Raw genomic sequence first — 11,438 nt, forward strand, 5'->3', positions numbered from 1 at the left:
GCATTGATAACTGTAGTATATACATATCAAGCAAAAAAGGAGACGCAAAACTATCAAGAGTCATTTGTGTGTGTTGAGAAACAGTCTGGCGCCCCCTGGTGTCTGTGAATGAACTATGCAGGACAGCGTTTCAATGATGTACTACAGTACAATAAAATACTCTGGTTCATGACGCCTCCCTAAGACAGCCATACCGCCCTGCACTGCAGTGAATATGGCCTACTACAGAAAACGTTTGCTGACTATTTATTTGAGCTTCCCAGAACACACACACACACAAAGATTTGTGGCTTGCTGCTTGGCTTGTAGTTTCTGTATGCATGGATCAGAACATTTAGGCTACATTTACATTTAATCATTTAGCAGGAGCTTTTATCCAAAGAGACTTACAAATGAGGAGAACAATAGAATCAATCAGACCAACAGGAGAGCAACAGTATACAAGTGCTGTGACAAGTCTTGGAAGTTTAAAAAAAAAAAAAAATTAGAAAAAAACTAAACAAATCGAACAGAACAGGTAAGTGCTAGTATTAACTGGTCAGGTGCTGACGAAAAATATGTCTTCATACGTTTTTTGAAAATGGCTAAACTAGGATGCACACTGTTCAAACTTTTCCTTAACTGATCATTATTTATTGAAATAGCAGATTTTGGGGAACATACTAACACCAGCACATTTGATCAAACATACAGCAGTGCCTGCCTATATCAAGACATCCATCTACCGCTCCTAAACAGTTTTTCTCACCCCTGCAATGGGCACTGTACAAGTGACAACCTAATAAAAACTAAAGGAAACACTGTAACATTTTTACCTTAGGGTTTGCGTGACCAGCCTCACAACTGTCAAGCCTCTTTTAACAGACAAAACACAGACATAAGCATACGTTTATTTACAACATTTCTCACTTCTTTCCCTTTTGCTCCCATCTCTTCCTTGTAATGTTCATGTGGACTTTCACGTCCATCTTCACTCAGCAACAGAAACTTACTGTCGTTTACCCAGACTACAATAAGGCATCTGTTAACAACTAATAGTCTTGATTGGAAATACATAAATATTCTTTTAAAAATAATAAAAAGAAAACGTTCATTAATGCACAGGGGAGAGTGAGATGTGATGAACCAGTGTTTAACGTGTATAACAGCGCACAGTTTCTAAGTGACCCGATATTCATTGTAGGAGCCCATTATATACCATTATGTGATTAAAAGAAGTAGATGGGATTTGCTAAAAACGTTTTGTTCTTTCCATATAAGAGTAAGGTAAAATAATGAACATAACAACATAAAATAAAATATCAACAAACACATGATTTGGCTAAAGATTAAACTAATTACTTAAACAGGCACCTTTTGCCAAAATGGGAGACAGATTCTCAAGAGATGGTGGTTCAGCTTTCAGCATTATCATTCTCTCATATACTTCACAATTAAAAAACAAGGAAGAAAAAAAATTAGTTGGTGACTTGGTCCTAAGGATCTTTATGACCAATTGTGTGAAGTACCATTACATTGGCTTGATTGAGAATTTTAGGGCAAATGAACCCGATAGCTTGGGGAAAAAAAAACAAGGGTGCCCTTGGTAAGTGAAACCTCTTCTTTCAATGAAATGATGAATTATTTTTTATGTTCCACAAACATATGAAAAAATCTGACCATTACACGGCCAGGAAACTGCAAGGAGGAAGTAACACTGCATACTCATTTTTGGTTGGAATGGTGAACAGATACATGAGGATACCGGTTCTCAATATTAAGGAAATGGGATTGAATTTTTCCCATGTTTGTTGATGGAAAGAATATCTATAATAAAATAATTTTTAAAAAGTGTTACTTGGTTTACAACAGATAGCTTAATGATATAAATGCTTCCTTAGAATTTCAGTGTAGCAATATATAATTGGGTATATTGGTTTTATCCCTCATTTCTCCCGTCCTAGGGCACCTTAATTAAAGTGGCAAATCTTACCTCACTCTCCTCTAATTAATAAATGAGCTGTTCATGTGTTTGTATTCTGCTACAACAGCACAGCAGAAGTGACTTGGCGTGAGAACGAGAGGTGATTACTGATTAACTACAAAGGTGTATTCTGTAATGAGTCTATAAAGGCAAACAATATTAATCTATGTAGTCTAATGGTCACACCCAGAGTGTCCCATTAAACGATAACAGAGGAAATCAAAAATTGTGAAAATGAAAAACTGAATTGCAAATTTGTTTTACATAAAACAAGCTGATAGACTGTTTGCTAAGTATACAATGAACAGGTTTAATGCACTACTTTCCTCTCAGCTGTATTATCAGTTTACGTCACAATTCTGTCCAAATGAGTACAGATTTATATCAAAAACTCACAAAACCAAATGTCTTAAACTACATAAATGAAACAAAACGCATCTTCAAATGACTACACGACTTACTGACAGATCAAATGTCTCTGAATTAAACCATTCTAGACTGTTGAAGTAAAGAATTGTATCATTATTGGGTTATGCCGTTTCTCTTTACATCTGTTTGTGTATTGTACAGCTACCTGTACATGTATTATGTATTAACCCATCACTGAGAGGAATCCCAGGTTATTTGTACATCAAGTATAATGTATAAATAGAGAGAGAAAAGCCAGTGTGGCTCACAATTGTTGTAATACACCATATTCTTGTTTATTATAAATGAGGGTGAATGGTCGCCAGCCCATCAGCGTTCAGAGCTCCTTTGAGGTAAACATGAAGAGAGGTGTCTGCACATTGTCACCGGGGCTTTGAGAATGAACAGTTGGCAGCCTCTCATTCAGTATTTACACATATTATTACAGTCGCCTATTTCCGCTGCATGCTGCAGCTCAGGTCCTCCAGCCAGAAGAGCACACATTGTCACCTCTTGCCAGACGAGGTGGAGGAGCCAGTGGGCTACCATGTTATGATGAACTACTACAACTATTTTCTATTACAAGAATTTCCTACAAGTCAAACACAACCATGGAAGTAGCTGTTGTTTGAGTACTGGGATTGATCAAAGCATTCCCAGTGGAATCAGGGATAATCATGCATCATCCTACAGTGGACACATGGAAAAATCGGATAAATATACATCTTATGACCTCAAATGTACAATTTAAAGGTAACGACAGGTTACCAAAAAGGTAAGTGTCCATTTATTAATACACTCGGTATGTTAATGATGTTGTCGACTACTTATATTGTTATTTCATGGCCACTGCTATTTAAAATTGAATTATATTAAGACTTTCTGGAGATTTTCAGGTTAAACTCAGGTCATATAGCCTGTAAATCAGCATTTTCTAATAAAAGTTTGCTGTATTCGCATCTACGGGAAAGTCATGCACCCGGCAAATTGTCTATAATATAACTATAAAAAGATGATTAGAGAATCCAAAAAGAAATGGATGAATTGTACTTCTGTGTTAATGGTGCACATTCACATTTAACCTCGAAATTTATACACAAATTGACCATGCACCATGAAACTGCCTGAATCTTCGTAAGTCCTAATAAAAATTTTAAACAGCAAAAGCCAAAAAAACAAAAAAAATCTCTGCATAGTGTCAATGAACATGACAAACAACTATTTAAAAAATGTTTTAGAAACAACTGAAAACAAATAAATGTAAAGACTGAAATATTATAATTTGCACAATACAATTATTTTAAACTAGAATTATCCATTTAGTTTAAATTCAGATATACTCAGTATCATTACATTGTCCATGTAAACATGAGGCAGAAACATTACCGTTTGAGATTTTTCAATATTTTCCTATTGTGCATTGAATTGTGCAAAATGAAGTTAAATGAAATGTTCTGAAATGTCTGAATATTATCAAAATTATTCCTGTTATTAAAATACATCCTATCTCATAAACCATATCACATACATTGCTGTTCAAAAATTTGGGATCAGTAAGATTTTAAATGTTTTTAAAGAAGTTTCTTAATGCTCATCAAGGCTGCATATTTAATCACAAAATGCAGAAAAAACAGTAACATTGCGAAATATTATTGCAATTTAAAGTAACGGTTTTCTGTTTTAGTATACTTTAAAATATTATTTATTCCTGTGATGCAAAGCTGAATTTCTTCAGTGTCTCATGATCCTTCAGAAATCATTCTAATATGCTGATTTATTATAAATGTTGGAAACAGTTGTGCTGCTGAATATTTTTTTTGGAACCTGTGATACTATTTTCAGGATTCTTTGATGAATTAAGAAAAAAAAATGTAATAAAAAAACAGCATTCATTTAAAATACACATCTTTTGTAAATACTCTACCGTTCAAAGGTTTGGGGTCAGTACTTTTTTTTTTTCTGTTCCCAAAAATTGATAATAAATCAGCATATTATTAATAAATCAAAATGACTTCTGAAAGATCATGTGACAATGAAGACTAGAGTAATGGCTGATGAAAATTCAGATTTGCATCACAGGAATAAATTATATAAGTATATAATAGAAATATACTTAAGTATAATAGAAAGTTGTTTTCTATTAATAGAAAGCTCACTGGTAAAGAGTAAAACTGGTTATTAATTACATATAAGAAGAGGTCCGAGTAACCAATTAAAATTATAGTGCTATCAAACAGTAATCATCTCAAAAGGCCTGAGAAAGTAATTTACTGAAGGTGCTTAAAAAAAAATGTAAACTTGCCTTCCTGTCTTTCTTATCTGCATACAGAGCCACAGAGCACCTCTAGTGTTCATTGTCAGTAATGCAAGAGACACTTTCTGGTTTTGCCCTGAAGAATGCATTTGGCCCTTCAAGGATCTGATGTTGTGTCTCCCCTGGGAACATGAACCACACTTGCATCTCACAAGCAGCAAACCTTACCACGAATCCTCATCAGGAATGGGAGGTGGTTCTGATTGTGCTTGTGACTGGGCCTCTTTCTCTTATTACCATACTGGGCAACTCCTTGGTGCTCATCTCCATCCGAGTCAACAGTCAGCTACAGACCATCAGTAACTACTATCTTCTGAGTCTGGCGGTGGCAGACCTGATCTTGGGTACGGTGTCAATGAACCTATATACTGCATACATAATCATGGGCCGCTGGACACTGGGACATCTGGCTTGTGATCTGTGGCTGACACTTGACTATGTAGCGAGCAACGCCTCAGTAATGAACCTGCTGGTCATAAGCTTTGACAGATACTTCTCAGTCACACGACCGCTGACTTATCGAACAAAGCGAACTCCGAAGACAGCAGCTGCATTGATCGCTCTCGCATGGGTGGTATCGTTTGTGCTATGGGGACCCGCTATCTTGTTTTGGCCTCATGTGGTGGGACGACCATCTGGGGCTGAAGCCCAGGCCTGTTCTATCCCGTTCTTGAAGGTTCCTCCGCTTACATACGGTACTGCAATCGCTGCATTCTACTTACCCATCACTATCATGATTATTCTGTACTGGCGAATTTATTGGGAAATCGAAAACAGGGCAAAAGGACTTGCTGGTTTTGTTGGATCTGTGAGAAACACTAGAGATATTCTGCATGGGTTGGACAAACAATCAGTGCACCAAAACAGTACCAAGAGCAACCTTAGTCGTTCAAAGGAAACAAATTCCAGAAAGGGACCAGGCAAAGCCAAAGGAAAGTCAGTTGGGTGTTTCAATTCAACAAGAAACAAAATGGCAGCCATTTTGCAGAAGTCAGCTCATGAGAGTTACAAGGAGTCTTACAGCAACAGTAGCTGGAACATTGAAGATGAGGATGATAGCGCCTTGTCCTCTTCAACAGACGAGGAACATGAGCAGAACATCAAGGCAAGAGCACCTTCATCCAATCCAACTGCGATCGAGTTGAAGGATCTCCAAAGTAGATCAGAGGATACCAAGGGTGTGCACGAGTTCTCATCAGCTCAGCGTCCCACCAGACAGTCCCACTTAAAACCACCCCAAAAATCAGACCACAGCATTTGCCACCAGCTCAGAGTTAAACATCGCATCAATATGATCATTAAAGAGAAAAAAGCAGCTCGGACACTAAGTGCTATCTTGTTGGCTTTCATCCTCACGTGGACACCATACAACATCATGGTTTTGGCTTCCATTTCATACTGTGTACCTGAAAAGCTCTGGCAGCTGGGATACTGGCTGTGTTACGTAAACAGCACCGTCAACCCCATGTGCTATGCCCTCTGCAATGAGTCTTTCCGGGTCACCTTCAAGGCACTGCTACTTTGTCGCCGTGGAGATAAACGAAAATGGGACACAAACAGCTTGAATCGCCATGCCTCTGTGAAGCAGAATACGCCTTGTAGTAACATGACATCTTTATGATTTGTCATTCTGCAGCATGGGTGCTTTTAATTGCTCAATGATCCAGATACAGTGCTTCAGTTGGCAGACCCTTTTTTTCCTAGGGAACAACACTGTGTTTGTTTTAACTCTTAATATGATTTAATCAGCATTTACTTCTATATTTGTGTGTGCCTCTGCTTTTACACATTACACTGCCACTGTGCAAAACTGCTTGATTCTGAATCTTGTCAGACACTGATGAGAAGTTACTTAGCCTTTTGGTCTCTATGTCTTTGGCTACATCAAAAGTTGAAGTAGTACTTTGTTCAGATCCAACAAAAGTAAAAATTAATTGTATTATCTGAAATGATTGTTATTTGAAATTGCCTTATGTATAGACCCAATGAGTACAGGAAAACATTTAGCAGCCACTTGACAACAATTGAAGAAAGAAGAAAAATTCTTCTGATGCCATTTTAAACGTGCTTATTCAACAGTACTTTCAAAATTGCAAGGAATATCAATTTTGTAAATAGCAGAAATACATGTTTAGAGTAGTGGTTCTCAACCAAGGGTCTGGGGGCCCACAAGGACCTGAAGATGACTTAAAAAGTTTTAAAACAAGCTTTAAAATAAGCTCAACCCAAACATCAAGATATTTTTTAATTCACCCCCCAACGTCTGAAATTCTAATTTAATTTTAATTCTAATTATTTTAGTTGTGTAATTTAATCTATGGACACTCCTAATTTCAGTAAATTAAAAAGGGGATGTACCTACTGAATGTAAATGTACACAGCACAAGTTAACAAGAAGTGATGAACACAACATATATGGTCTGTGAGTTTTATTTTTCTTGGGAAAAAGAAAAGTGTACCATACACCAAAAAAATTTAAAAGTAAAATAAATGGCCACTTTCTCTCTAGATAAACGGTGCAGTTTTTAGAAAGATTCAGGAAAAACTGTTATATTTTCTAATTGTTTTAATAATAGTTAGTTGGCTGATACCATAAAGCTAAATTATAAAATTTCCCATAATCCTTTACTATGCTGGTACTGTGAGAGTACAACAGAGTGAGTGTAAGCTAAATGTTATGTGTTATGTATAAATTACCATGTAAGGTAAACATGCAGTAACTAAACTGAGAATGAAAAATAAAACATTGATAAGATCCTGTACATGTTATGAATGCCATGAGCAATAATTAATGTATCAGTATCTGATACAAGCCTAAACGTTTATGGAGGTCTGCAGTTATTTAGAAACGGAAGACTTACAAGAGTACACAGAACTCATCTCAGGTCAATTCATTTCTTCATTCAGTATACATTTACAAAGAACAGGGTTAAAAGAGCCAACTGCATGCAGTGCTCCAGATTTATTCTTTAAACAAAGGAAGTTTTGGCTGGATTGCGGAGGTAAACGGCAATAGAAGACAGGAAAATAGGGGAACATTTGAAGCAGGCTGTCTATCTGCCTCAGCTTGCTCTAGGAAGTCAAACTAAGCTTTGGAAAATTTAGTAAATACCACACTTCACATCTGTGTTGTATTGGATTTAGCACTGGGTCACTTGAACAACCTTGCTCGCAAAGCTCTCTGTCTTCACTACCATAATTCAATCCCTAATTAAAGGGACAGCTCAGGCAAAAAAATGAAAATTCTGTCACCATTTACTCACCCGCATGCCATTCAAAACCTGAATGACTTACTTTCTTCTGTAGAACGCTAAGGAAGATATTTTGAAGAATGTTGGGAACCAAACATTTTTCTTCCCATACAATGGGAGTAAATGGTGACCAAGACAAGACATTTCCAGTTCCACAGATGAAAGTTTTATCCGGTTTGTGAGTAAATGACAGAATTTCATTTTTGTGTGAATTATCACTTTAAAGGATGACAATATTTCCAGTTTTCTTAAAAATTTATGTTAAATGGCACACATCTGATGCCAAAAAGGATTAAAATCGGTCTCTTGGTTAAGCTGTACTAAAATAGATCTACTGGCTAACCAACCATGTGGCGCTCACAGTCATTCAGACATCTCTATTCCTCAGTGGTGGTTTCTGGGTATTGCTGATTTTTTTCCCCCAGAAAAACTGTAATGCTGTTATTTAAAGAGCAGGTCATAAGGGCTTTTGAAAAATATCTCTTTTGCAGTTTGTAAGGTAGCTATCCTTCAATGTATACAGTCTGCAAAGTTGTTAATCAAAAAAGTGCATGATAAATAAAGATATTGTCTCTCAAAAGAAAGAGTCGACTCGGAATCGCCTTAACGAGTCGTTATATTTTCGAATCTTCTGCCTGTTACCGATCTACGTCACTGGGTAACACATTAGCATAATCCCCGCCTGCCCACGAAATACGAACTCTCTCTGTGTCGAGAAGATGCTGTGTTCCACGATACCACAGCAATACAATTCAAACTCTCAATTCAAATGTGCTCTCATTTTACTGAGGACTGCTTCTCTAATCTTGGCTTTTATCTTCGTTGGCTTCTAATCTTCTTTATTTGGACTAACAACCATCTCCGAACCACAACCTGTAAGTACGATTGATACCTTGTGTACATTTTCAATTGAGTGCTCAAAATATCAAGTTTTTGTGTTTGGTAGAGAGAGAAGAGGCTGGTGCGCATGTGATACAACTGTTCTGCGTTATAATTAAAGGTTAAGACACGAAGCGTCTTTTGTCTGTCGTTCTTCAGACATTACAGTAGACATATTTTGGTTTTCAAACTGTATTGTTTCATCAGTTAGTCACGTTAGCACTCGGCTAACATATCCACCATTATTGTTTTGTTAAGTGATTACAGTTTATAATCGAACGAACCGTTTCGAAATCATGGACAAATGACTCTATGTATAAATGTATATTCTGAGAAAATTACAGTGTTTTCTGACCTTAGATGCATTTAAACCTGTTGTAGGGGACTCCAACACAATATTAGGACACTTTAAAAAACCATATGACCTGCTCTTTAACATAGTACACATCTAGAGACAGACCTTTCAGTTTTTGAGTGCCAGAAGAATTTTTGCTCAATATCCTACACAAGCTGGCAATTGGCAATTTGATTTGATGAATTTCCATTTGATAAAAGAATACATATGAATAAAACGTGTATGTCATATACAGTGGTGTGAAAAAGTGTTTGCCCCCTTCCTGATTTCTTATTTTTTTGCATGTTTGTCACACTTTAATGTTTCAGATCATCAAACAAATTTAAATATTAGTCAAAGATAACACAAGTAAGCACAACATGCAAAAAAATAAGAAATCAGGAAGGGGGCCAACACTTTTTCACACCACTGTATGTATGACTGTAATCAATGAAACGTCATCACAGTAAACATGACAATTATGGCATTGAAGTTTCTGTCCACTATACAAATCTATCATGTACTCAACAGCAAATCCTTCAGAATTACTTTGAAAGGGATTTACCATTCTTGGTAGAATCTATCAAACTTTGAACATTCACAAACTGATCTCAGTGTAGTCTGCAATACATTGTTCTATGTCTCAATTAATTGCCAACAATTATAATAGTTTCTGGACGTTCTTTTAAACTAGACTTTTTCTTTTTTAGTCCTCTCTTTTAATCCTATTCCTCATCTTTTACTAAATTTTAACCGATTTCTGAACATCCTAATGACACCTAAAAGCACAAAAATTAATAATATAAAAATACAATTCAAAATCACTACCTTTACCTGCACCATTAACCCATTAGTTAGTAAAGAGCTCACACACTGACTGCTAGACTCTGTGCTTCAGTGGCAAATGTAGATGCTATCATTATGAAAAAAATTCCCAAGCAACTCCCATCATAATAATGAGCCATTTCTATTGTTTAAGATCTTAAATACAACACACCTTTATATGCTATACAAATATATAAATATACAAAAACACATTGTTTATTTTCTATTCTGCTTATTATGAACAAGCATTGGCATGCTGATTGGTTTCAACTATTTCTCTCCATGATAAGCATAGTGTCCGTTAGTGATGCGCGGATGAGCTAAAACGTCACCCGAATCCGCAGCTTCAAATAAATTATCCACCCGCCAACCGCCCGCACTTGTATTTTTGTCTGATTTAGATAACCGCGTGTCCGTACAGAGTATTTTGGATATGGCTGAATATGCTATATTTATTTTGGCTGATATAAGCTGTGGTTTATTATTTGTTTTCTGTTAAACAGTGTCTGCAGAAACGGGTGGAAATATCAGGTCTAATATGAGCAGGAACTCAAAAACAGAGTCATAATTTTCTCATAGTGACTTCCTCCATGTCTGTACTGCTGTAAGGGTCAAGAGTGTTTCTGACTGGCTTTGACATTTGGTATGGAAGTACTGTGTTAGTTGTGAGGGGCTAATAGTTGAAAACAAAGAGCAGGGGTAGTTTGAAACTTGGAACTGTGTAACAGTCATACAGAGATCAAACCTGCTGAGATGTGAAAGAATTAAGAGGAGGAGGGCACACTTTTTCTCACTCCCTTTCTCTTTCTCTCCCTCCATTTGTGTCTGCGGGCCTGGGCGAAGTGGTCGTCCCTTTTCTGTTCCACTACAACTTCTGTTTGAAAAGTTTTGTTTGCTTAAATTGAACAAACAAATCTTGGAGGGAACTATGAGAAAGAGGGTCTGTCTTTCCAAAAAGGCCATCACGATGGCGGTGCATTCTGATTTTGGTATATGGAGGCTTTCTCCTTCAGGAGGGCCAAACACAGATGACAACTCCAACTTCCTGTAAAGAATTAAATAATACAGTTATTCACTTATAATACACTTATATCTTATTCATATAGTTCTTAAATGGAACCTTTTTAATCAAAACAAATGCAAAAGTGATTTAGCAATACAGTACATAAAGGTTGGAAAACACTACACAACTTTTAAAGGGGTCATATGATGCGATTTCAATTTTTCCTTTCTCTTTGGAGTGTTACAAGCTCTTGGTGCATAAAGAAGATCTGTAAAGTTGCAAAGACTAAAGTCTCAAATCCAAAGAGATATTCTTTATAAAAGTTAAGAGTCAGCCACGCCCTCCTAAAACGGCTTGTTCTAACACGCCCCCACATGTCTACATCACAATGTGGGAAGATTTGCATAACACCGCCCAAATGTGCACGCAAAGAAAGAAAGCGTGGTTTCAGGAACAGCAGT

General features: G+C 36.6%; 2 protein-coding genes across 3 annotated transcripts in view; one reads left to right on the forward strand and one right to left on the reverse strand.

Annotated features, from left to right (window-relative positions):
* Nucleotides 1–4,815: 4,815 nt before the first annotated feature.
* LOC107734116 (muscarinic acetylcholine receptor M1-like) lies at nucleotides 4,816–6,306 on the forward strand. Its single transcript, XM_016545969.1, has one exon. It carries the CDS (start codon nucleotides 4,816–4,818, stop codon nucleotides 6,304–6,306), a length of 1,491 nt encoding a protein of 496 aa, XP_016401455.1.
* A 4,082-nt stretch (nucleotides 6,307–10,388) lies between these two features.
* The window catches only part of LOC107734150 (zinc finger protein ubi-d4-like), a 15,380-nt gene continuing 14,330 nt past the window's right edge, over nucleotides 10,389–11,438 (reverse strand). For both annotated transcript variants that reach the window (XM_016546017.1, XM_016546018.1), the window contains one exon: nucleotides 10,389–11,019. In XM_016546017.1, coding sequence (XP_016401503.1) covers nucleotides 10,937–11,019 — 83 coding nt within the window. In that variant the 3' untranslated portion in view covers nucleotides 10,389–10,936. The remainder of the gene's footprint in view (nucleotides 11,020–11,438) is intronic.

The sequence above is a fragment of the Sinocyclocheilus rhinocerous genome, unplaced genomic scaffold (assembly GCF_001515625.1).
Source record: "Sinocyclocheilus rhinocerous isolate Xijiao unplaced genomic scaffold, SAMN03320098_v1.1 scaffold1121, whole genome shotgun sequence".
NCBI lineage: Eukaryota > Metazoa > Chordata > Actinopteri > Cypriniformes > Cyprinidae > Sinocyclocheilus > Sinocyclocheilus rhinocerous.

Excerpts from the sequence above, each read along its gene's own strand:
- LOC107734116 (XM_016545969.1), top strand. The coding sequence starts at position 4,816 with ATGAACCACACTTGCATCTCACAAGCAGCAAACCTTACCACGAATCCT.